At 35.3% G+C, this 26,096-nt stretch overlaps 6 protein-coding genes across 8 annotated transcripts; all 6 read left to right on the plus strand.

The window, feature by feature from the left end:
* Positions 1–278: 278 nt before the first annotated feature.
* LOC137820623 (DHHC-type zinc finger family protein) lies at positions 279–6,688 on the plus strand. Its single transcript, XM_068624791.1, has 10 exons — positions 279–645; positions 1,545–1,658; positions 1,781–1,901; positions 2,612–2,799; positions 3,367–3,435; positions 3,870–3,941; positions 4,062–4,190; positions 4,743–4,823; positions 4,886–5,092; positions 5,498–6,688. The coding sequence occupies exons 1-10, from the start codon at positions 601–603 to the stop codon at positions 6,416–6,418; spliced, it is 1,947 nt and encodes a 648-aa protein (XP_068480892.1). The 5' UTR covers positions 279–600; the 3' UTR covers positions 6,419–6,688.
* A 640-nt stretch (positions 6,689–7,328) lies between these two features.
* LOC137820624 (MLO-like protein 9) lies at positions 7,329–11,777 on the plus strand. The gene is made up of 15 exons (XM_068624794.2): positions 7,329–7,657; positions 7,756–7,813; positions 7,916–8,298; positions 8,637–8,753; positions 8,872–8,929; positions 9,031–9,119; positions 9,548–9,622; positions 9,712–9,800; positions 9,947–9,996; positions 10,080–10,120; positions 10,206–10,379; positions 10,527–10,562; positions 10,651–10,718; positions 10,913–10,973; positions 11,288–11,777. The coding sequence occupies exons 1-15, from the start codon at positions 7,529–7,531 to the stop codon at positions 11,552–11,554; spliced, it is 1,695 nt and encodes a 564-aa protein (XP_068480895.2). The 5' UTR covers positions 7,329–7,528; the 3' UTR covers positions 11,555–11,777.
* Positions 11,778–11,930: 153 nt separating this feature from the next.
* Positions 11,931–13,848, plus strand: LOC137820627 (FKBP-like peptidyl-prolyl cis-trans isomerase family protein). Of its 3 annotated transcripts, none has more exons than XR_016515510.1 (6): positions 11,931–12,229; positions 12,326–12,396; positions 12,478–12,577; positions 12,676–12,825; positions 12,930–12,989; positions 13,581–13,848. XR_016515510.1 is itself a non-coding variant. In XM_068624798.2 (6 exons), the coding sequence occupies exons 1-6, from the start codon at positions 11,983–11,985 to the stop codon at positions 13,632–13,634; spliced, it is 669 nt and encodes a 222-aa protein (XP_068480899.1). In that variant the 5' UTR covers positions 11,933–11,982; the 3' UTR covers positions 13,635–13,848. The 3 variants fall into 3 exon arrangements, 2 of the variants coding, with proteins under 2 accessions (XP_068480899.1, XP_068480900.1); XM_068624798.2 differs by having other exon boundaries at positions 11,933–12,229; positions 12,491–12,577; XM_068624799.2 differs by having other exon boundaries at positions 11,933–12,229; positions 12,491–12,577; positions 13,410–13,741.
* Positions 13,849–15,057: 1,209 nt separating this feature from the next.
* Positions 15,058–19,465, plus strand: LOC137820629 (Ribophorin I). The gene is made up of 10 exons (XM_068624802.1): positions 15,058–15,323; positions 15,779–15,823; positions 16,229–16,866; positions 16,944–17,091; positions 17,175–17,351; positions 17,813–17,881; positions 17,967–18,056; positions 18,504–18,662; positions 18,746–18,970; positions 19,050–19,465. Exons 1-10 carry the CDS (start codon positions 15,210–15,212, stop codon positions 19,239–19,241), a joined length of 1,857 nt encoding a protein of 618 aa, XP_068480903.1. The 5' UTR covers positions 15,058–15,209; the 3' UTR covers positions 19,242–19,465.
* A 1,157-nt stretch (positions 19,466–20,622) lies between these two features.
* Positions 20,623–22,571, plus strand: LOC137820631 (outer envelope pore protein 21, chloroplastic). Its single transcript, XM_068624804.2, has 5 exons — positions 20,623–20,785; positions 20,854–20,928; positions 21,011–21,163; positions 21,237–21,335; positions 22,288–22,571. The coding sequence occupies exons 1-5, from the start codon at positions 20,693–20,695 to the stop codon at positions 22,369–22,371; spliced, it is 504 nt and encodes a 167-aa protein (XP_068480905.2). The 5' UTR covers positions 20,623–20,692; the 3' UTR covers positions 22,372–22,571.
* Positions 22,572–23,351: 780 nt separating this feature from the next.
* LOC137820630 (RING-H2 finger protein ATL80) lies at positions 23,352–24,282 on the plus strand. Its single transcript, XM_068624803.2, has one exon. The coding sequence runs from the start codon at positions 23,448–23,450 to the stop codon at positions 24,003–24,005; it is 558 nt and encodes a 185-aa protein (XP_068480904.1). The 5' UTR covers positions 23,352–23,447; the 3' UTR covers positions 24,006–24,282.
* The last annotated feature ends 1,814 nt before the right edge of the window (positions 24,283–26,096 follow it).

Genomic DNA, 26,096 nt, shown 5'->3' on the forward strand with positions numbered 1-26,096 from the left:
GTACTGAAATTTAATTACAAGGCAATGTAGTATTAGTCCACAATATAAAAAATATACATTTAATTATTATAATTATAACAGAGAAGAAACCTATATTTTTTTGGCAATTAATGCACACAGGTTATTATACTGCATCTACTGACTTTTTAATGTACAATTACCTTAGTTTTGAAGATTAAAAAATATAAGAGATTTATTAAAAGTGATTAATTTTAGTCACACAAATAATATTTTTTATGTATAATTTTAATATATGTATATGTATAAGAATAAATGATAACAATAACTTATTTATTTATTTGTAATAATGCAATAGAATAGTGGGAGAGTGGTGACTTTATTCTGGCTTCTCTCTTGGCACTCTCACATCACCCAACAACCTCTTACCTTTCTCTCTCTCTCTCTTTCTTCTCTTCTTCTCCTTGAATTTGACTTGGCAAACCCTAGACTCAGAATTTTCATAGAACTCTTCCTTCTGGTATTCCAAATCGGTTTTCACTTTACGTGGTTAGGGAACAAGTTTGAAGGGTGTGGCAGACTCTTCTGTCTCTGCAAATGCTTCGGATTTCGTAGTTCGTTAGAGAGGCTTTTCACTCGGTCATGGCTCGGCGTCATGGATGGGAGCTTCCTTTTCACACTTTTCAGGTACATTCTCACTCTCACACACTCACTCCACACCACACTATATTTTCAATGACATCATCTCATTCATTTCTACTTTCTTTTCTCTTTGCTTTTTCTCGGTTTCTCATGGGCCTCTCCTTCAACTTTCCTCCAATTTTCCATCTTCTTCTACCCCTTTCACTTTCTCGTTTACCTCTTTCCTCCTTTGACTCTTTCCCATTTTATCCCACTCAACCGCATCTTTTTTTTCTATGTGTTTTTTTTGTTTTTCGCCGTTAATTCATGTTCTAGTTTTATGCGGAATCTCATGCGTTTTGTCGTATATATCGTGTCCGCGCCTTTTCTCTCTCACTTTCTTGAGGATTCTGTTTTTTCACTCGAATAGCCGTTTACCAGAGATCTTTTTTTTTTCTCAGTATAGAAACCAAGTCAATTACTTTAGTGTTATTTTACTTCTTCATTTCTGCTTATGAACCTAGTGTTATCATATGATTCTCATCTGCAGAAAGATAAATTAGATGGAATGACACCAAATATCAGACCACGATCCTTCAGAATATTCTTTAGTGTCATGATTTCCTGGGTGAAATAGCTTTTTGTCGCTACTCTTTAACCGCAACACATCCCAAAAATGTTGGCTTTTTGTCTTCCAAAAATTTAATAAATTTTTAGTCTTTACTATTCAAGAGCAACACCTCCCTGATGAGGGACTAACACTACAGAGACTAAAACATATTATTTTTTAAGGGACTAGAGGTGACGTTTTGAAATATTTTTGAAGGACTAGATAACATATTTTGTGCCTAAATGCTTTTACAATGCTGGAACTGCCTGGTGTTATTCGAGTTTCGTGTTTTCTAGAATTGATGGATTGTGTATTCTCATTAAGACTTTTCTGACTGCTTCTGATTTATGAACAGGTCGTGGCTATAACAGTATTTTTCTTACTATCTATTGCATATTATGCCTTCTTTGCCCCTTTTCTTGGAAAGGACGTCTATGAATATGTGGCTATTGGTGTTTACTCTTTATTGGTAAGCAATTCACTAATTTTTCTGCGCTCTCCCCTCACTTTTGTGTGTTTTATAAGGAGATTCATTCTAAAATAGGGTGTTCAATATTCCTTCATCAACTTGTATTTAAATGTTGAATGCAGGCTCTCTCTGTGTTCTTTCTTTATGTTCGATGCACTGCCATTGATCCTGCTGATCAGGGTGTAACGGTTGACTGTGACAAGTCATCCAAGAATAGATCAAAACATGATGAAGAGTTAGCAGGTTGGACTTTGAATGCTACTAGCATCTATTGATTTTCGGTTTATTCTTGGGATCAGATTTGTTAGAAATAATGTATAGGAATAGGGCAGATTATACATTATTCAAGTGTGTTAATAGAGCAATTGTATATTCTTGTAATTGTTTTGTAATTTTCCTTGTATTTATGACTGTTGTCATAAATATATTTTCTGTTGTATAATAATTCAACTCATGCAATTCATCCTATCTGTGTTGTTCTATCTTTTTTCAACAAGATTCAAATCATGATCTGACATAAGCGGGTTCTCAGTAATTTAGTATATTTCTGGTTTTATCAAGCAGTGGTAGACCACCAAAATGAAAGAACTGCTCTGAATTTAATTATACAGCAGTGACATTTTTGGACTGTGTTGTTACTTGTTAATGTCTGCACACAGATCCTAAATCAGTTGAAACAGATTTTTCAAGTATTTTTGTAGGTTTGGTAGAACAGCTCATTTAGATTTTTACTTGTTCTTTGAAATGATGAATATGTAGTCACTTTGTTTGTTACCTCCTATATGCCATGTACAGACAGATTGTCATGAATTTATTATCTTAATTGATTTGACAACAATACTTGTTGGGAATATATTGGGATATGTTGGTAGCAATTGATGATTTCATATTCCTTTGATAGAAATTTCAGTGTAATTTGATAGTTTATTTAGGATTTGCATCTCCTATTGCAGAACCCAGCAAGATAGGACTAAAGGGTGAAGGAATGTCTGATCGGCACAATTCAAATTGGTGCTCGAAAGTTGGGTGTTTCTTCTGTGGTTTTCTTGTTAGAGAAGACTGCCGCAGTAATGAAGATATCATTCCACAGCAGCAATCTGGAGAAGAGGATGCTTTGTTCTGCACTTTGTGCAATGCTGAGGTTGACACAAGCTTTTTGAAAAAATATTATTCGGTTTTTCCATACTGCTTCAAATAAAGTCAAATGGAGAAAAGCGAGTAATGAAGAGAAAATAAGGAAAGAAATTTGTAACATGGTCTCCTAGAATGCAATGGAAATCTAAGCAGATGAATCCAAATTTTACTTCCCAAAACTGCTATGACTATAGACAAAACAGAAAAATCTTCTGTTTTATATATATATATATATATCTATATGTGTGTGTGTGTGTATATATGTGTATATATATGTATATGTATATATATACATATATATATATATGTCACTTTCATGATGCTTCATATTTATTCAAAAAAAACTAAAGCCCTTTTCGATCAACAGTAAATCAGTGTCTCTTTGATCTGAGAACATTTTCTGTTTTAGTTTTTTTGTTTCCATAAATAACTATAAAATAGCACCTTGGCTTCACTTTGTTTCTCGTTTTTATATTTTAAAATGTCTAGTTGTAGAGTTTTCTCTCCTTTACATGTCTCACCATAATATTGACAAACCATTATATATTTACATATTTTCAGTTATATTTTGCAGGTGCGGAAGTTTAGTAAGCATTGTCGAAGTTGTGACAAATGTGTTGATGGATTTGATCATCATTGTCGGGTAAGCTGGGTTTTTAATCCCACCCTAAGTCAGTTATTGGGTATTTTAAATACTCAATTTTGTAGTATCCTGTCTGAGGTATAGGTCTGCTGTCATACCGATAAAATAATGATGATAAAAGAAAGAGAACAGGTCAACCTTTTAAATTCTCAGTTTTACACTTCTTAGTGTTCCTTCCAGAACTAATTTCCCCCCTCTTCCGTCCATTGAGAGTTATTGCTTGTTTGATCGTCTCCAGTGACAGTTATTTTCTTAAATGTTATATTGCCTGTGGATTTTGACAATAGAATTATCTAGAAGTTTACTATAGCTTATATATGTTTGGGACTTGAGATGTGAGCAGCCATGCACTTGTCTTAACTTGCTTACTTTTCTTCTTTAACCCTTAGGTTCTTCAAATATTCATTACCGTCTACTTCCTTTCTTTTATTCAGTGGTTGAACAATTGTGTTGGAAAGAAGAATTACATCACGTTTGTGTGTCTTATGGCAGTGAGCGTTGTTTGGGTAAGTTGCATAAAGATGCTCATCTTGAATCTTGTTCTCCCCCCTTTTGTCCGTTTTACATAGAAAAACCTTCCAGATTAGAATTTGTTTTTTCTTACTTAATGTTCACACGTGTCGCAGCTTATTGTTGAATGTGGAGTTGGGATTGCAGTGCTTGTCAGATGCTTTGTTGATAAAAAAGGTACAGAGCATCAGATAGCTGAAAAACTTGGAGCTGGATTCTCCAGGGTCCCATTTGCTACTATAGTGGTACCTTTGCTCTCTTTTTTTTAATTCTCTGTTTTTTTAAAGGATAGACTGAAATAAACTTTACCTGATAAATGCTACTTTTGTATTTCTCATGAGTTTTATTTGAAGTAATGGTGCATAATGGGCCTTGTACGGGCTTTCAATATAGGTTTTCATGTGCAACTTCTATTGACGCATGTCTTGTGTAACTTAAAACCCTGGATTCTGTCTACTGATGGGAGCCCTTATTTGGCATAAATGTCAAATTATGCATTTTGAATTCTCTATTGATATGTGTTTCTTGATATAAAACATTCAACTGAAAATCTTTATTTTAAATAATTTGTTCTTCTGTTGTTTAGTATTCCTGATTTGAAAATTTATCAGTTGAGTTTGCTGAGAGTTATTCGACATAAACTGCAAGTACTCATCATTATCCAAGCTTTGAACACCATTAACTAGTTGAGCGGTTAATTGTTCCCAAATGATAAAACCAAGATTTTCTTCCTCATAATTTTTACTTCAATAAACTTTGAATTGCTATGTTTTACATAATTTTCAAACCTTTAACAGGCCATATGCACAGCAGTTTCATTCCTTGCAACTGTGCCTCTGGGAGAATTATTCTTTTTCCATATGATCCTGATACGGAAGGTATATTCACAAACTTTCCTCCTATTGACGTGTATATTCGAAGTTGACATCTTCTTTTACAGGGTATCACAACTTACGAGTATGTTGTTGCCATGAGAACTCTAAGTGAACCACCTGGTCCTTCAGTTGATGGAGGTGAACAACAGAGTCTACCATCATCTCCTACTAGTTCAGCTGTCACTGCAATGAGTGGAAGAAGCTCCGTTGGAATGAGTTTGCAGTACAAAGGTGCCTGGTGTACACCTCCAAGGATCTTTATGGATCACCCGGTACTGCCATCTCTGTCTAATTGCCTGAAATGAACCATATGACCAGTAATTTCATTGAAAGATGCATCACCCATTTTTGAACATTACATACAGACAATTATGGTGAGAGTTAGGAAACGAGAGTTGAGTGGAACAAGCATTTGCAAGACACAGTATGCCATAACACTTTAATAGAGGAAGCCGTTATACTTTGGCACAGTATGTTCTATGTTTTTTAGTTATTTTGCATTTCCGTGGTTAGCAATAAAAAAACTGTTAGAGGTGAACAGTTGAAGACACGAGTGGTGCATTGTTTAAAGCATGCCAATAAAAACTGTCACAACAGCTACTATGCTTACTCTTAGTTTCTGAAATAAATTAAGTTATTGTTTTACGTCGATTAACTATCTGGTCTTGGATAAACAGGATGAAATTATACCACATTTGGAGCCTGGACGGCTTCCATCCACTGTTGATCCAGATGCAGTACAACCACTATCTGACAAAGGGAAAAAGTTGAACCAGCGCCCTGTGCGGATAAGTGCATGGAAACTTGCGAAATTGGATTCTAATGAGGCAACTAAGGCAGCTGCTAAAGCTAGAGCATCATCGTCTGTGCTACGTCCAATCAGTTCTCGACCTCATGCATATGACGTGGATCATTTATCTAGTAGCAATGTGAGTGGAAGAAGCAGCCCAATTAGCAATCATCAAGGATTTCATAACAAATATGATACAGCGGGGACATCAAGGTTATCTCCTTCGAAGAGCTCATACGCTCCTAGCCAAGCGAGCAAGGATGATATGGATGCATCATGTCATCACAGTATGAGCAACTTCAGCAGTCCACAAGTCTCAAACATGACTCCTTCACCAATGCAGCCCAGTTCGAACAGAGACCATTTCAACCCCATGTATCAACAACCATCGGGAAACCAGTCTCCTTCATCAGCTAAAGAAAGTGATGGGGGGAACACGAAACCAGTTCAAGAAAATGTGGCACGTGTGCCAATGAGAAGCAACAGCTTAGCTGTTTCAGATAATAGAAGATCGTCGGTATTTTGGGATCAGGCTGCGGGACGCTTTGTGTCGTCCTCATCCTCATCAAGAGGTCCTGGCAGTTCCCAGATCTCTGGAACAGAGTTATTGTACACTGGTCGATCTATATTCTTTGGCAGTCCCGTTGTGAATGAACAGCCAAATACGGGAACAAGAGTTAGCAGTTCAGTAACTGGTATTCCGGATAGAGATTCTACATTAAGGGATTTTCAGCAAGGTAGATCACATAGAGGTGGCCAGCTCCCTGTGTTTGTTCCTGGTTACTCCCAGCAAAATAAGTTCCCCTAGATTGCCTTTGCCTCACTCCTTCACCATTAATTTCTTACTGCAACTATTTCTTATCCTTTTTTAATTTAAAAGAAATTCTCCAAACATGTTATCTTGCGCTTTTAAATGTCCCTCGTTTGACTTCTTTCCCAGCTATGACTCAGCCTTCGTCTTTCCATCTGTACAGACTAATGGATCACCACCCTTTTCTGTACAAATTTATTTCTTCACTATCATTGCTTTTCAAGTTTCTATTCGAAGGTGAATATGCAGAGCACTTTATTCCTCAAATAAGTACGTTTTAGCTTATTACTTTTTGTGTTTATTTCTATAAAACACAATTTATGCTAATTATTACACTTTATTTTATTTTATTAGGATTTTTTCCCCTCAATTAAAAAGCACTTACTTAAATAAGTCAATAAAACAAAGAGGGACTCGTTACAAAGATATAAGTAGGAATTTACTTAGTTAAAGGAGTTATTTTTAATTTGGATTTTAATTTTTTTTAGATTAAAGGTAATAGCCGTCCTCTCATGAAAACAAGAACATTTCACACTAGGAATGTATTTCTAGCATGGTATTGCAATCCTCTTCCCTCTCTGTTAATATACATTATAATTAACATTTGTTGCACATTCCTTCATTAATAGTAAAATATTTATTAAGGTATTTAAGTTTTGTAATTATGTTAAATTAAAAGTTAATTAATGAGTAAAAATATTATTATTTATTAAGATTGTAATTAAGCAATGTTAAATATTTTTTGGTCAATTCCATCAGTTTTTTATTTTGTTCTATGAAAAAAAAATGAAGAAAAAAGATGATTATGTTTACATCGAAATTTGTAGGTATATATTATGAAAAAACTAGAGGTGGGGGAGGAAGTTAGAAGAAGAATAAAATTGGATGGCACATATGGGTGTAATCCAGAGTGAAAGCGTTAGTTGTTCCTCTCCATTCATTTAGGATAGTTGTTAGAATGTAGCATGCATGCATGCAACAACAACAACGAACCAAAACATTTCCATGAACACGATCAACCATGCCACCCACCCACCTTCTTCTCAACTCTAATAATTGAATTTGAACTCTGCACATCACAAACGCATTCTCAATCTTTAATTCAATATGTCGGGAGGAGGAGGCGGTGACTCCAGACAGCTAGATCTCACGCCTACATGGGCTGTCGCCGCGGTTTGTGCAATTATCGTCCTCATTTCTATACTCTTGGAAAAAATCATACACAAATTCGCAAGGGTACTACCATAACCCTAACAACAATCAATGTATATATTTTTTTGTTCACGGATTCCTCCATCATGGATCATAATCAATCTCCTTTTTTTTGGTTTCAGATGTTTGAAGAAAAAAAGAAACATGCTTTGCTAGAAGCTCTTGAGAAGATTAAAGCCGGTGAGCAACCTCATGAATACTAATGTTTCTCTTCTTTCTTTTGTTCCTCCCCATCCATCACTACGTAGTAATCAATTCTTCTCTTTCTTTGCTGCCATGCAGAGCTTATGGTTCTGGGATTTATTTCCTTACTTCTAACGTTTGGTCAAAACTACATTTCTAAAGTGTGTATTCCCCAAAAGTATGCACACACAATGCTACCGTGTCTTCCCATTGACCAACGTGACGGAGGGGGTCCCGCAACCGAACACGGAGCGGGTGCCGCAACCGAACACGGAGCGGGTGCCGCAACCGAACACGGAGCGGGTGCCGCAACCGAACACGGAGAGGGTGCCGCAGCCGAAGCGGGTGCCGCAACCGAACATGAAGTTGAACCTGAGGGAGAGGGGGGCGAGAGTGCTGAAGGAGGTGGCCATCGTCGCAGAATTTTATCATATGATCGTAGATTTCTATCTGGTGGTGGTGGAGGCCCCAGTTGTAAACCGGTACCCAACTCTTCGAGATCTTTGTTTTAATAAAGGATAAGACAATCTTTCTTTTGATAGATAAAACCAATGTGAGAGATAACTTCAGTTGCAAGTAGCAGTTGCATGTTTAGATCTTGAAGTTGAAACCCTGAACAAATTTAAGCAACTTTATATATCACGTAAAATGCTTTAAAACCCATTTTTTTTATTATAGTATATACTACTAGAAAATTGTCAATTTTAATACTTCCACTTGTGATAAAGTTTCGGATTGCTCCACATCAGAGTCGTTGCAATTGTCCCATTTTGGGCAGATTTGTGAAAAGCTCATGCTACTGAATGTTGGTGTTGTGTAGGGGAAGCTGCCTCTTATATCAGTGAACGGGTTGCATCAGTTACACATTTTTATATTTTTCTTGGCTGTCTTCCATGTGATATACAGTGCCATAACAATGACCCTTGGAAGAGCAAAGGTTGGTATTGATTCAGGCCTAAAAATGTTTATTCATTCAAGGAATAAAAAATATGTAAACTAATGGGGGAATCAGTTTTTCATTATATGAATGGTAAAGCCTTTTTTTCTTCTGACAGATTCGTGGGTGGAAGGCATGGGAGGAGGACCATGTCGTGGATGAAGATGCCTTGAATGGTACAAAGCAATGAATCATTAATAATTTATTGCAGCTTCAAGTTTCATTAGTACCTAGTCTTCATAATTTTAACATTCTGAATTGTGTAATATATGTTCAGATCCTAGAAGATTCAGACTTACTCACGAGACATCATTTGTGAGGGATCACAGCAGTTTCTGGACTAAAACGCCAGTTTCCTTCTATTTTGTAAGCATTTATCACTGACAACTCTTTTTCATATGCTAGATTTTTAAAATTTACAGAAGGAATCACCATAAATACCTCATATCTAGGTTTTTATGTCCACTCCTAGAGTATTCATTCTTTTATGAGTAATTCTTTGGGAGATGTAATTGAAGCTGTATTCTTTAAACATAGTTGATTTACGGAACCAATTATCGGTATATGGAAAGCAGGTATCGAGGTTGGTTCATCTTTTTATTTTAGATTTTGGTACATATGATTGGCAACTCATAAAGGGAGTCAAGATAGCTCTTATACATCTAAAGCCCCCGAGAACATAGAATACCAAGATATATAAGGAACAAAAGGGTGATATTAACATCACAATTTATTAGTCGGTCCATGTCTTGCTTTAATTCACTTTCAAAAATATGTCGTTGATCAATTTTCAGGTATGCTTCTTTCGACAATTTTTCAGATCTGTTCGCAGGGCTGACTACTTGACCATGAGACATGGATTTGTGACTGTTAGTAATTTTGACCATGCAACATCAGTATTATGCCTGCACTGTTTTCTTTTTCATTTATACTAATAATGCCGCCTTCATTTTTGCAGGTCCATTTAGCACCGGGAAGTAAGTTCGATTTTCAAAAATATATCAAGAGGTCATTAGAAGATGACTTTAAGGTAGTTGTAGGAATCAGGTAAATTTGACAAAGTTCGCCAAGACTTTGGTTTTTCTTTTTGTTATAGTAATTTAGCCTCGTGGAGTCATGATGTCAGGAGGATACTTTATTTATGAATCCTTTAAACTTTGGTTTCTTCTAATGAACACATCTGCTTTTGGCAGTCCAATACTTTGGGGATCAGTAGTGTTATTCTTGCTTGTGAATGTCCATGGTTTGTCCCTCACCTACTTATCAATTGGCTTCCCTATTTTGCATTCAAATTCTTACTGAAAGAAATTGGTGACTACTTTTCAGGATGGCATGCTGCTTTTTGGGTGTCTTTTCTCCCTCTAGTGGTGAGCAGACATACCTTCACTGTCAATGGTGTTCATTTCAGTTTAGACGAAAAAACAACAAGACTAATGATTGATTAACTTGAAGGTGATTCTTGCTGTTGGAACAAAACTTCAAGCAATTATTACTCGAATGGCACTTGACATAAAAGAAAGGCATGCTGTAGTGCAGGGGATCCCTCTTGTGCAAGTCTCTGACAAGTATTTTTGGTTTGCATGGCCTCAGTTAGTTCTTTATCTCATCCATTATGTCCTCTTTCAGGTACTCACCCTTTACTTTTTCACAGATTTCTGTCATTATCTATTCCTTTTTTAACAGTATAGTATCTTAACAAATGTATATGCATATCTGAGATCCTGAATATTCGAAGAATTTCTCACAACTTGACGCTTGGTTTAACATTTCCAGAATGCATTTGAGCTGACATACTTCTGGTGGACATGGGTAATAAACACTCCATAATTCCAATTCTCTTCTTCTCACCATTGTGCATTTGATTCTACAAACCTTAAATCACTTCCTTCTGGTGCAGTATGAATTCGGCTGGGCATCTTGCTTTTACGAGGATGATCGTCTCATGATCATCAGAGTAGCTCTTGGGTAAGTCCTGTCCTATGACAGTGCTGCGTACAAGGACTAGTTCCACTTAACACTACCTTATACAAGAGGAGGAATATATTCCTTTATGAAACATCTTGAATTGCCAATATGAAATTGATATAGCCAGATACCATTGCAGTGGTTACAGCACAGGATCCCATCACATATTCAATAATTTAACTTCAAATTTGCAGGCTGGGAGCTCAAGTCGTTTGCAGTTATGTCACACTTCCACTCTACGCACTCGTTACTCAGGTGCCTTCACTACATCCTTCATATCATATTATTATTTTGGCTTAATTAAATTTTTTCAATTTCACACAATTTTTCTCCTTTATTTCGTTTTTACAATATTGGTTCATTTATTAAGTTGGCATTCAATATCTAAGTTAACAGAGAGAATAAAGATGTAGAGCGAGAGAAGATGAAATTATAAAAAAAGTATGAAATTAAAGCTGTTGTTTTTGGTTTTGGTTTTGGTCATGGTTTATTCCCTTTGTAGCAAAGTAACAGAGATGAAAAAGTGAGGAAGGAGAAGTAACCGTGTGTGGTGATTGAATTTGTGGCAGATGGGATCGACGATGAAGAAGTCAATATTTGATGACCAAACGTCGAGGGCGCTGAAACAGTGGCATAAGAATGCCCTGAAGAAGAAAGCGTCAAAAGGACGCCACGAAACTCGAACGTTAGGTGGGAGCCCGGGAGAGCATACACCGGAACATTCGCCGCACCCGCCGCCACCCAGAGACACAGAAATGGCTGCTCAGACCGCCACCATCGTCACCAGCGTTGATAACGAAACCTATGATAAGCGGGACCTTCTAACTGGACCGTGACACGTGTCAAGATCTTCTGCCACCAACTGAGGCTGCATCAATGCATCATCACGTAACGGCTTTGTTTGACATAGGTTAAATAGAATTAGTTATTGTATTGGTTATACTGTAGCAGTGTTTATAAACTTCTCACACACCATGTATTTGGATGCATATCAAAATATGTGTATAAAGATATGTATGTATATCATATATGTATGTATGTATGTATGTCCAATTATGCCCAATGGTTATTGATGATAAACAAGCACGATTCTTCCCTCTTTATGTTACACTACACATTAACAAAGTAAATTAATCATGGATAAATAAGAAATAGAGAAAAGGGCAAATTGGTCATTTTATCTCCTAGGATAATATATTAAAAGAAAACCAGAGGTGGTGAAGCATTTGGCGAGCGAACGAGCGAGAGAGAAAGAGTGTTGGCAATGAGTTCCCCTTGCGCTTGCGCTTCTAATTCAACGCATTGGAGCATTGATTATGGAGGGGCAATGCTTTCAAATTCAAAGCGAATCAGGTCCACGCGAATCGCCATGCCACTCTCACTTTCTGGTTCCAGAAGATCCACGGCGCTTCTCATTTCATCGTTGCCTTTCACCTTCCTTTTGCTCTCTCCGCCGGCGGAGGCCAGACGCAACAAGAAGACAGTTCCCCAAGAGGACTACATCACAACTCGTTAGTTCAATCTTCTTTTAATTAAATCTCCATCTGTTTCGCAAATTATACTTAATTACCCAACAACAAATTCAATTTATCCTAACTTTAATTCAGCCGATGGATTGAAATACTATGATTTGGTTGAGGGCAAAGGTCCAGTAGCTGAAAAGGGAGCAACCGTTCAGGTACACTTTGTGAGCTTTTGCATGTCCCAACCCAACATCTCGTTTTGCTTTTTCTATTTCTTGTTTACTTTTCGTTTCTAGTTCTCACTGACAGGTGCACTTTGATTGCTTATATCGCGGAATCACAGCTATATCCAGTCGCGAATCTAAACTCCTAGCGGGAAATCGTATCATTGCTCAGGTTTTATAACCTGTTTCTCTTTCTAAATTTTGTCCGCGAAGTCATCTAAAATGTACCATTTGGTGGTGTTGATGCCTGCGTGTTTTGGTCTCTTAAAGCCGTACGAATTCAGGGTGGGAGCTCCCCCAGGAAAGGAAAGGAAACGTGAATTTGTTGACAATCCAAATGGTTTATTCTCTGCTCAAGCAGCACCCAAACCTCCACCTGCTATGTACACAATAGTGGAGGGAATGCGAGTTGGTGGAAAGGTGACTCTAACATCATTATTCTATGCTGCTCCTCTTTTGTTGTACTCATTCATCTAAAACTGTTGTTATACTTCCTTTTATGTTCTTATTTTTAATGGTTGCAGCGAACTGTTATTGTTCCTCCTGAAAATGGGTATGGACAAAGGGGAATGAACGAGATTCCGGTAATTCTCTCTTATGGTTTTCTTACTTGTTTAATCAACCTTCTCTTGTGAATCAAATATATACGTTTCTAGACAACTTCTTATTGAAATTTCCAGAGGGGAAGAACAGAAAAAAAATATAAATTATTATTATTTTTTTTTTTATCAGCATAAATTAAAATTAGTTCATACATCTAGAAAAATTACAAAAAGAACTTTTATAAATTTGTTTATAAAAAAATATTGTTTTTTCTTCTTCTAAAAGTTATACAGGAGATATCTATCTGAACAAACTTTAACTAAATATATATATGGATAAGTGGCTTGTAGGATGGTCGTTAAAATTGTATTGCCAATTTTGTCACGCTCACCTTGAATCTTAATTGAAAACTTTACTGATGATATGGTCGTTTATGTAGTCCCATTTTACTTATCTATCAGAGTCTTTAGATACAAGGTCAGAAGTATTTCTGAGAGTTTCTCTATCCGAAATCCAGCAAAAAAAACCTCTGAAAACACTTTCAGACTATATCCAAACAGGTCCTGTGTTTATTTAATGAAAATGATTAGCCTACAAGATGTGCTTGTTAAAAGTTGTTTATGATGTTGCAGCCTGGAGCTACATTTGAACTAAATGTTGAGCTTCTGCAAGTTGTAGCTACGTGAAGATTTGAGTGAGCTCGACTCCATTCTTAGAAGCTGTTGATATTTAGCTTCACAATTTGTACTTTATGAGGCTGCGGCTATTTTATTCTCATTAACCTTTTTTATTATTGTCTTTTACCCTTTGTTAGAATAGAGGAAGATACGATAGAGAAGAAGGAACTTTTTTGAAATATGAAAGAGAAGATGAAGAAAAAAGGATTTTTATAAACACAAATATCTAAGTTTTCTCACTCATTCTAATTAAAAAATTCCCTGTTCTCTCATTTTCTTTTCCCTTGAATAGTTTTTTAGTAGGGCGAGAAGCTGTATATTTTTTTCTTTTGAAATTGTAATGGGACTCATCGTATGCAATTAATTTTAAACGAAATCTTTTATATTATTGGATTATTTTGCTTAAAAAAGCTTTTTTTTAGCAAAAGAGCTTAGAATTAGATGTTATATAGATGGATAAATAAACCATCAATTTCACATTTAAAGTATTACCTTCTCTTCCAAATGAGTCTTAAAATACAAGGAAATTGCGTGAGTAGTGTTTGAAATATTAAAATCAAATTCAGTAATCTTTCATGTAGTAATCGTTTTTTTCAAATCGATTTCTGAATGTTAATTTAATATGACAACTTATGTCCTAAACTGACAGGTATCAATATGTTATTTTGATTTTAACATACTAATCTTTAATTGATAATATTGACATATAAAACTCTAGAAAGATATTTGCAGATATATTAACATCTGACACTGTGAATATTACAAAATTTATTGTAATACAAGTTTTATTTTAACTATATTTATTTATTACTTTTTTAAGAGAGCTTAATAAATTTGCGTTGTCAATGTAATTTTCTTTACGCGGTCAATTAATTAAAAAAAATTAACATTGTTACGAAACAAACTTTATATTGTTAGTGCATGTTTTTTATATATATATATATATATATTTTAATCATAATGTAATTATATATTAGAAATAGTCATTTAAAATATTTGTGTTTGTTGAAGATGAAAATTATTTTATTTTATGTAATACACAAATTAGGTTACCAATTAAAAACATATCTGATAAAACTAAGGATGTCTTACCAAAAATTTAATTTGGTAACACGTATATTTATGCTAATAAAATTTAAACCTAAAACTCCGTAAATTGTATAAATTATAGAAGTTCTTCCTGCAATTTCAATAACTTATACCTTTTTCTAAAGATATTTTACATATTTAAATTAATGATATACATACTATTAAAAATATATAATCCATTAATTATTTTCTTAAAATCCATTTTTATAATGGTTTATTCATATTCTTAATATTACTTTTTAATTAATAATATTATCTCGTGAAACTTGAAATTATGTTGTACTCAAATAATAGGTTCAATTTATTATTTTACTTTTTTTCTATTATTATTATTAACACTAAAAGACAGTGCAAAGTGGTAAATTACTCGCTAACAGTTGGGTTGTTCAACAAAAACATCAGAGTCTTGTGGGCTGTTTGGTCCCAAATGCAGCGAATGAGTTGAAGCAGCAGTGGCAGAAGAAGAAGAGGAAGAAGAAGAAGAAGAAGAAAACAATGAAAAGAGGCATGATGAGCTCGATTCTGTTTCCGATTCTCTTTGCATTTGCCTTTCTGTCTTCGCCCGTCTTCTCTGCTTCGGATCTGATCCTCGCCAAGGTTGACCGTCGTGTAAGTCTCCTCACATTCTGTTTTCCCTTCTCCTTTTAGGGTTTCGATCTCGCATCGTTTGCGCTTTCTCTTTTCTTCACTGCGCATTACAATACGCCGAGCCCCTTAGCACTCCCCATTCTATTGCACTCCCAAGGGTTTCGGTTTCACATTACCGATCAAATTTCATCCGATCTACATTATTACATCTCTTGCCCTATTCTATTTAATATATGCTTATGTTTCATGTCGATTAAGTAATAAAAAAACACGGTTTACACTCGCTGACGCAGAACCAGAAGAATTCATCCCGAGACATGAATGACTTCATTTACTTGCTTGCTCCTTAATTTCCTTTGTAGAATTTGAATTTAGAATTCGGAACTGCTTGTTTTCTTCCGTACCTGTAAATATTAAGTCCTCTGTATCTAATAATTGTGGTGTATGCTTCTTCTGTCAATTTTTTGTGTTTGCAGATTGATCTAACATCACAAGTTGTGCGCATCACTACTTCCCTAAAGGTGCTCAAAAAATCATTAATTTTCTTTCCTTCATCTATTTATTGTAATTTCTTGAGTTTACTTGAGAGTTTTCATTCCATTTGTCTCCAAAACGTTGTAATTTACCTTATTAATGTTTTTCATTTAAACTGAACTGTATGGTAGGTGGGTAAATGACAACTTAACTTCTGGAAGAAGCACAACATGAACTATAGTTTAGAAACTCCGACTAAATAATAAATAGATTTTGGATGTGAATTATTTTTCCTTCTAAATTTGAAAGAAAAAAATTCTTGTTAAAGTCACTAAACAAATATAATTTCTATTAGCTGCCAATTACCATATCTTATCTCCTTTCATTTTCTAATATACTTCTCATTCCTATCATCTTCACTTTATGACACGCTTCCTGTCCATTTTTTGCAGGTGGAGAACACGGGATCTGATGTTGTGTCTGAGATTTTGCTGTCCTTTCCTGAAAACCAGGCAAAACACTTGGCATACTTGAAAGCAACACTTGTCGAAGGGAAGGGAAAAGTAAAAACATCTTCTGGTGTTGGTTTACCCGTTAAAGCTGTCCAACCCAATGATGTACCTCCTGCCTTGACAATTTACTCCGTATCTTTACCAAAGGGGCTTGAGAAGGGACATAGTTTGATGTTAAATGTCTTGGCTGTTTTTACCCACACACTGCAACCATTTCCAGAGAAAATCAACCAGGGTGACATCCAACTTCTACTGTTTCAAGAGAGTGCACAATATCTCTCTCCGTATGTCGTCAATGCCCAATCACTCACTCTTAAGTTGCCTGATGCAAGAATAGAGTCCTATTCAAAACTAGAAAATGCTAAACTTCAGGGATCTGAATTAAAATATGGTCCATATGAGAATCTTCCCCCTTTCTCATTCTTACCAATGGTTATTCACTTTGAGAATAACCAACCCTTTGCTGTTGCTAAAGAGTTAGTGCGGGAGATCGAAATTTCCCATTGGGGCAATGTACAGATCACAGAGCATTACGATATTATTCATGCTGGTGCTCAGAGCAAAGGAGAATTTTCTAGGTATCCTTTTTTTTTCATTCTTAGTTATTTGATTGTTTTGATAGTGTGGCATGTGAATAGCTTCTTTTCTCCTACAGGCTTGACTATCAGACCAGGCCATATTTAAGGGGTGCATCAGCCTTTAGGCGTCTTGTTGCCAAGCTGCCACCAAGAGCTCATTCTGTGTACTACAGGGATGAAATTGGCAACATTTCCACTTCTAGTTTATGGGGTGATTCAAAAAAGGTGGATACGCATTTGATAAAATTTGACTGTGAAATCTTTTTGAAAAGCATTTACCAAAAATAACGATTCTTTAAAAATCACAGACAGAACTGGAGATTGAACCTAGGTACCCTATGTTTGGTGGCTGGAAAACTGCCTTTACTATTGGATATGGCTTGCCACTTCAGGACTTCTTATTCGGATTGGATGGAAAGCGCTTCCTTAATATCACTTTTGGTGCCCCTATCAACGAGTTGGTGATTGACAATCTTTTTGTGAAGGTGACTGAGTTTATTTTGTCTTGACAATATATATTTCTCTTTAGTTTTCATTTTTGTTCGTTGGAAACTTGGAAGGTGATCTTTCAATGGAGAATTTGTTAGTCTGACTTGTGCAACATCACATTTCACTTTTAACTTTTCAAGGTAGGAAGACATATACCAGGGAAAAATAAATTTCTTTATCCGAATATGAATGTATCACAGTCGTCCATGATTAAATAATGATAATATAGTTGTGAATTTTAATTAATTGGTACTGAGTTGTTAACAAGTAACCACTTACTGACATGTGACTTTGTGAATAGTTAATTGATCCTAGACTGGAAATGTTTTTACCAAGAATTCTTTTTTTTTTTTTTGCAATATTCCCTATTCTCTATTTCAGTTGTTCTCTGTGTGTTGTAGTATTGCCAGATTGAATAATGGTTACATTACATCTACCCGATGCTTGTAAATTCCAGGTTGTTTTGCCAGAGGGTTCTAAAGACATTTCAGTATCTGTTCCATTTCCTGTGAAAGAAGGGCAGGAGGTATAGCTATATTGGTATCTTCCACCAAAGCATTGCTTTCCATTTCTTGATTAAGCTTTATATTCCTTCCATGTAATTGTTGCAGACGAAGATTTCTCACTTGGATATTGTTGGTAGACCTGTTGTTGTTCTGGAGAAGAACAATGTTGTCCCTGAGCATAATGAGCATTTCCAGGTATTACTGTTGCATCTTTAATGAGGCTAGACGTGCTAACTTTGTAATATCTAGCAACCAAAAACACAGAATGCATTTTCAACTTCGTAGATCCACAAAGGTTATGTTTTCAAGGGTGGTATTAGCATTATTAAGATTCTGAAGAACTGGACAAGAGTAACACAATTTTCTTAAAATTTATTAGGAGAGAAATTAATATCCATGAATCTCATGGACTGCTGGTCACCTCATTGAATTGGTTTTCACTGTCAATATATTTATAATTGGATTTTTTTTGCCAATTTACGTATGACTTGCTTTCATTGTATTATCAAGTATACCCATCATCAGATAGAGACAAAAACTAGGGACAAGGAAATTATGATTTGATTACTTGGTGTGCAATATTTGTTTTCCTTCTGAAAATTTGACTAGGTATACTATTTATTATTATTGTTTGTATTGCAGGTCTACTATAAGTTCAACAGTCTTTCTATGCTCAGGGAGCCTTTGATGTTGATTTCTGGGTTTTTCTTTCTGTTTGTTGCTTGCATTGTCTACTCACATGTAGATATATCAATCTCCAAATCTTCTGCATCTTATTTGGCAAAGCTCCAGTGGGACGAGGTAATCAACTTGTATCATGTATGAATCCAGTATGTGCAGTTGAATGCAGTACTTATATTGTACCCATGTTTTTTGCTATGCAGGTACAAGCAATTACTCAGCTGGTCCACGGTATCATTAACCGTTTCTTAATAGCACATGACAAGCTAGAAACGTCATTGCATGATCTTTCTAGGACCGGAGACGTTCAAGCCTGTAAAGCAACTAGAAAATCAGTAGATAGCTCATTGAAAGAGCTGTCTAAAGAGTTGAAGCAACCATTGGCATTTTTGCAATCTTCTCCACAAGCTGCTCATATATTACCAAAGGTTATCTTATAAATGGTTTCTTCAATGGATTATCTTCTCTCTCGATTTGTGGTTACAGAATTTATATTTTTGTTTTCAGGTGGAGGAACTTGTTACTAAGGAGAGGGAGTTGCAGGAGAAACTTGTATTGAAACACACTACAGTTGTAGACGGCTATGAGAAGAAGTTAGGAGGAAGGGAAATTGAGAATCGGATTGCTTCGTATCAGCAGAAAATTACTGCTTTGAGACGGGAGGTTGATGATCTTATGGACTTGATTGATGAGATATGATAGGTGACTGTGCTGCTCGAGATGATAATATGCCCCATTTTGACCTTGTTTTACTTTATTTAGGTCAGAAGTTTTCTTGCGGTTTGATAATTGCAAAGAGATAAGTGATACTTCTATGGGTCAGATTTTTTTTGCAGACTATTGTCTACCAGTAATTTATAGAACAGTTAGCATAAATATGTTTGACTATTGATCTCGATCTTAATTGTCGCTAATTACATACATTCCTGAATGCTCGTCAATACCCTTATACTCTTTTGTTTGGGAACCGGATCCTCTCTTCTCCACCATTGTGTAAACCGTCGGATGAAATTAAACAAGACACGGCTAGGGTGGGAGAAACCTTGACATGTCCCCCCACCACGAGGAGAATTTTGTGGTTCTCGGTGGTTGAGGTACGGATGAAAAACTTCAGCGGCTTTTGCTTCCTGGAACCAATAAATTTGAACTTGTGTCCTATCATTTTTTAGAAATCCTAGAGTTGTCCTTTATTCTGCAATTTGAAATTTGAAAAAATACATTTTAGAAAACAAAATCCTAAATATATGTTTTTGCGTTACAGAAATGAATTTCAAAAATGGTTCCGAAAAAACTTAATCATGAAAGGTGTTCCAGAAGCTCAAATCCAGAATTGTATTTTGGGAAATCCAAACTACATTCTCACTTTTACTTAAAAGGTAAAGAAGACATTTTTATCATTTTGTGTTTATTGGGTGCAGAAAGCAAAAGTCAAGTTTAGCCATGGAGTGGATGGTTCGTGGATCGTCGAAAATTGCTCCAATAAAGATGCACGTACAGTTGAGGCTTTGGTTGAATAAAAAAGCTAGGAACAAATAAGGAAAAATGAAAGAAAAAGTGAAAAACCAACAAAAATAAACCCTACCACCATCAAATTAAAAAGAAAAATATCCAATGGTCACTAAGCCATCTCCCACTGTGGGAGACTTCCCTACTTTTCCCACCCCCAGCAGAAGTCGTGAAACAAATGGTTAAGTGTATTCAAATGTCGAAGAGGGTGTTGATTAAATAAAGTAAATGGAACCTCCTTTTTTTAAAAAAAATAATCTCTTATAAATTTTGGAAACAACTTATTTTTTCTTGGAGAAATTCGAGTTAAAGGTGAAGTGTATTCAAATGTTAATTTATTTATAGAAGATTACAAGCAAACTAATCTAACCAATCGTATTGTGAACGTGGCTAGTCTGATCGTATATAACATTTTATTTGGATGAGAAAGGAGTTGAGAGAGAGTAGTAAAATAAAATATGATGTTAATGAATAAAAGAAAAGAAAAGCAGTAATGGTTGGGCTTATGTGGCATGAAAATGGAGTGAAAGGGCCCATGCAGAAAAAAAAAAGGAGGAAAACAGAATCCTAGGGTTGTTGTTGTATCTAATAGCTAAAGTTGGAGTTAGTTGAGTGAAGATATAGTAGTTTTATCAGGAAAGAAAATGGAGACCTCTCTGAGATATGGAGAAGATTCCAAAGCTCTACGAATCAATGCGAAGGAAAAACTCCGAATCGACTCCAACACCTACTTCCAGGTAATCCATCTCACTCACCAAATTTCTTCTCTCCCTTGTCTAATTTTACACCTCTCCTTCTCTCCCAGGTGCACGGAGAACTTGACACAAAACTTGGACAACCAACTTCCTCCAGTGCCCTCATCAGACATATCTATCCCAATGTGACTCTTCCTTTTCTCTTCATCCCCCGCCCTAAACCCTATCTCGCATTATCTATTCATATTCCCTCTCACTCTTTTGCAGTTATCGGCAACCCTTGGCGTTGGATTGCGTTACGATAAGCGTGAAAAGTTGCGCTACACAGTCAATGCCAAGAAAACCTTTCCTGTCACACTTGACGGCTTTCTCAATTTTAAAATCAAAGGAGGATGCGATGTTGACAAGGACTTTAAAGAGGTTTTCTCTAATCTTACCTTTCAATTCCTCATTTCCTTTTTCCTTCAAATGCTTAATTCTTTTTCTTTTCCAGCGCAAGTCCAGAGGAGCTGCCGAGTTTTCCTGGAACCTCTTCAATTTTCAGAAGGATCAAGATATTAGACTTAGACTTGGATACGAAATTTTTGAACAGGTTCTCCTTTCTCCTTCCAATTACTTTCCTCATGTCATTATGTTTTCTGTCTGTCTTCAGGGATTTTTTTTGTGAGCCCAATGAATTCACTTAACATTTTCCCTTCCCCACCCCTAGATGAAGAGAAATCCCTTTTCTGCCACTATTTTTTTTCCATCATTCTCTCAATCTCATTGCAGTTATTGTTGGATTTGGGTTTCTTGATTCTGTATGAAACTGATGAGTTGGAACTGGATTGAACTGTATTTAGTAAAAATAATTAGCTGCAAGGCCCATGATATTGACACTGCAGCCCAATTAAGGAGGCCTGCCTTCACCTATATGTCTAGAATATTCTCACTGCATTGATATCTAGAATATCAACACTAGTTTGTTAGAACTGGCATTCGTTTACGATTATTCCTTTTTCCTATATCTCCTTAGTTACCTACAAGCGCAAAAGGCATTGTATTGAATCCATGTGTTCTGTCGAGATTGAATGGAAAGGGGAAGAATCATTTTATTAGAATTTGTTCTGTTCTGTTAGTTAAGTAACCATGATTTAAGCCTAGATATCAAATGTGACTGCAGCTGTGTGTTAGTGCTTAAGCATTTTACCAAAAGCCAACAAGTGTATTAAAGTCGAAGTCATGTCCAATTTATACGGAACAATGGATGCATGTGTTTTAGTGGGAAATAGGTTTATTTAACTCCCATTAATTTAGTTCGGGTACAAAAATAGTAAAATTACTGTAGTTTGTTGTTGATGTTTCATCTGGTAGCAACCCAATGGTTTTCTGGAATTAGAAAGTTAGCATAATCCGTGAAGCTGCAATTGGTGTCATTTTGTCAAAGATATTTTTGATATTTAATGATGTAGTTCTGTGTACCATTCCCCAATTTTGGCATGCTGTTATATTATTCATGATGCCTTTTCTTAATGCTACATTCCATGTTGAAACTCTTGTTTCAGGTTCCTTACCTGCAGATTAGGGAGAATAATTGGACAATAAATGCCGATTACAAAGGTAGATGGAACGTGAGATATGACTTGTGAGAAGTGCAGAGAGCTTTTTCTGTATTCATCTTCTGCTTGTCATTTTTTGTAGACGTGTTCTGTTTCTCGCCCTAACCTTAAGCCTGCCTTATAAAAGGGACCATTCATAAATTTATGTTTAGTCATGCGCATTACTTTGCAGGAACTAAAGTGATTTGTTGAATATGAAGTTCGCGTATTATTTAATATTTATTTTACAATTTGTGTTGAAATTAAATTCTTCACTGCGTCTGTAAGATGTCATCAGCTGAAATTGGATGAGTTCACCTGTATTATTAAAGCGATAAAGAAATAGATGTATAAATTGATAAAGACTTTTAGGGAAAAAAGTTGGGAAATAAATCAAAATTCTTTCTTTAAGATTATTTTATATACTTCTAACATTTAAAAGTTGAGATGTAAAGTAGATTTATCTCGTAATGATTAATTTTGCTTTTTAATTTTTTTTCTGCAACTTTTTTGACAAAATGCTAAATTAGATTATCCAATAGTGATTTCCAGGGTGACATAAGATGATTGTGCCTTAAAGTCAAAGTCATTTATGCGTTTTTGCCGTGGGATTGCTGTTAAAGAATTGAAAAGGAGAGGGTGTGTAACACAGTACGAGTTCAAAATAAAAATTATTGCTAATGAGATTTTTAAGATGATTATTATAAAGGTTAATAAAGTTATGATATATGGTTTTTATGATTATATGAGTGTAATCATATTATAGGGTAAAATTATGTTATATTATTATTATATAATTTATTTTCTCGTCCCAATATAATTTTATTCATAAATTTTATCAATTTAATTGTTGTTAATGCAGGTTTCTTGTATGTACTTAATTTATATATAATATTTTTAATTCAGTCTTTATGTTTGAATGGAGGTAATTTGAAGTGGTAATGAAATTGAAATGAATTGGTGAAGTAAAAATAAAGGAGTGGGAGGAATAAGAATAGTTGGAAGGGAATATAGTTATAAATACGATACGAAGAGAGGTGTAGCGCAGTAGTAGTTAGTTATAGTGTAAGTCCAACCAAAGAAACCCAAAACTTGAAACGCACTCTTTTCCGTCTCTCTCCAAACACATGACTCGTCCCTTCAGATATTTAGGCGAGAGCAAGTCGTCTGACGACTCCTCCGCCGTTGTCGACTCCGACTTCGTCGTTATCCTCGCCGCCCTCCTCTGCGCGCTCATCTGCGTCCTTGGCCTCGTCGCCGTCGCGCGCTGCGGCTGTCTCCGCCGCCTCCGCTTCTCTTCTGCCTCCACTCCCCAGCCTCCTCCCGCCGCCGCCAACAAAGGCGTCAAGAAGAAGGTTCTCCGCTCCCTCCCCAAGCTCACCGCCAACGCCGAATCCGCCGTTAAATTCGCCGATTGCGCTATATGCCTCTCGGAGTTCGCCGCCGGAGACGAAATCCGAGTGCTGCCTCAGTGCGGACATGGATTCCACGTCAGCTGCATCGACGGCTGGCTCAGATCGCACTCTTCGTGTCCGTCGTGCCGTCAGATTCTGGTGATTTCTCGGTGTGACAAGTGCGGTGGGATCCCTGCTCCGTCGAGCTCAAGCTCCGCTCCCCCGCCGCAGCCGGAATCTGAGGCCAGATTCAAGGTAAGGGAGGATAACGGCAATAGGTTCTTGCCTTAAGTTAATTCTATTAACTCTAAATTCATGGATCCTTTTCTTATAAAATATATATAATATATATTGTCTATATATATAGTATGTATAATGTATAATATGAAATAGCTGCTCGTGTGTAGTTTTTTTAAATTCTGTTAGGAATTAGTTCAGTAGTGTCAGATTGATATGGTTAGGACTGTAACTATCAGTTGTATTATTGCATTTGTGCGCTCCCAGGGCAATTGTGTGATATCTTATTCTCTGCAACCTGCATCAGTATAGTTGAATCCGGTTTTTTAAATTTTCCCTGGTTAGATCGGACTTCGTTATCTCCTACATGTTATGGCACAGTCGTTGTCTCATTTTTTCTCCATGAAAATGTAGAGAAAACTGGTTCCAGAAGGCGTCAATTCCTCCGTGACGCCATTTTATCTTTTCAACTAACAGACCTCTGGTGTTGTGTTCAATTTTTTTATATACCGTGTTTTGTGAGTGTGTGAACTAGAACGTGGTATTTTTTTAATTTTTCAAAAACACTATAAAAAACTTAGCTAGAAGAGAGATTTCAAAAGGTGAAATGTTCATTTTTAATATAATTAAAATTAATAATAAATATATTTGAATCAGAAAATGAGGACAGAGAGAGTTTCTTTAACACATGTATTTTAATTGAAAAATAATACTTTACGTTATATAAAATAAATATTTGCTTTATTTAATTAAATTTTATAATAAATAAATTGGTAGTCTTAGCCTCAAGTACAAGTAAGAATAATGATAAAATATTCAAAAACATAGAAATAGGGAAATAGGTTGTTTGAAAGGTATTTTATTTTGCTGCATACTAAATTTTATGATTTAGTGATCGAGGAAGAAAATTATATGATTTATAAAAAGACAATATCTAAATGTATCCATTTTAAATTATAGAGATGTTGATACTTTTTCTTTATTAATTTGAGTGTAATATAATTATAAAAAAATAAATGAGGTAATTTGAAATGAAATAAAGTGAATAATGAAATTAGTTTTGATGTGTTTAAGTAGTGATCCAAAATAAGGGTTGGGTGGGATGAGAAAAGAAATGAAATTAATTAGAGAAGAGAATAGAAGAAAATGTGAGGTGTGAAGTGGAAAGGAAAGGTATGGAAAGTGGAACATAAAGCACACATGTTTAATAATGCCAATGCCCTCACTCCACTCTTATTTACATTCTTTTCTACTTTTCTTTCCTCTTTTCTCTTTTCACCCTACCACTTTCACCACCCAAACCCATTTTCATACCAAACGTTCTGCTACTAATTCATTTTAAACAACATTACATATAATCTTAAAATTAATGTTATTCATAATTTTATCATATAGTTCTTTTTTCACATACCAGACTATTTAAATTAATCGTATAAAATATATTGGTTGGGTTTATCTTCCCTATAAAATAAAATGTTAACAGAAACACAAATACTTTCGAGTTTGTGTATCCCTATTTTTTACTTTTTTTTATTATTATTATTATAATTATATTATGTGTATTTGTATTTTTTAAATATCACTAAGAAAAAAATAAGATAGAAACATTTTTTCTAGTAAATCACTAGTTTTGATTTTTTACTAATATAAAACTAAAAAAGAAGAATATAATAATGAAAATAAAAATAAGATGAGAAACTCCACCAACAAATCCTAAGAAAATATCTATTTTCTACTCATTTTCCTATTCTCCACAACAATATCATATTCGGAACACATTCATCTTCTCCGTCGACGTCCACATCAGCAATGACATTAAGATAACTCTACTTGTGCAAAAATCTGAATGTTATGTATTCAAGTAACAGTTTGGGATATTCTGCTATTTTATCTTCTTTCTCTTCTGTAAATAATTTTTACGGTTTACATTCATTTTTTGATGTTTCTTTCTTCTTGTTTGTGGAGTTAAAGTAACGGTCATTAAACCACCTTTCAATTCAAAGTTTTATTTGACTCATTCTTTTCAAATAAATGTAGTGCAAAACAGTTTCTTTCAAAATCAATATTAACTCTTTTTTTAGTTTTAAATTTAAGTAATTATAAAATGATGAAACAATCAAAATAAAATAATAAAATGAAATATTG

This window comes from Phaseolus vulgaris, chromosome 9, assembly GCF_051622355.1.
Source record: "Phaseolus vulgaris cultivar YP4 chromosome 9, ASM5162235v1, whole genome shotgun sequence".
Classification (NCBI taxonomy): Eukaryota; Viridiplantae; Streptophyta; class Magnoliopsida; order Fabales; family Fabaceae; genus Phaseolus; species Phaseolus vulgaris.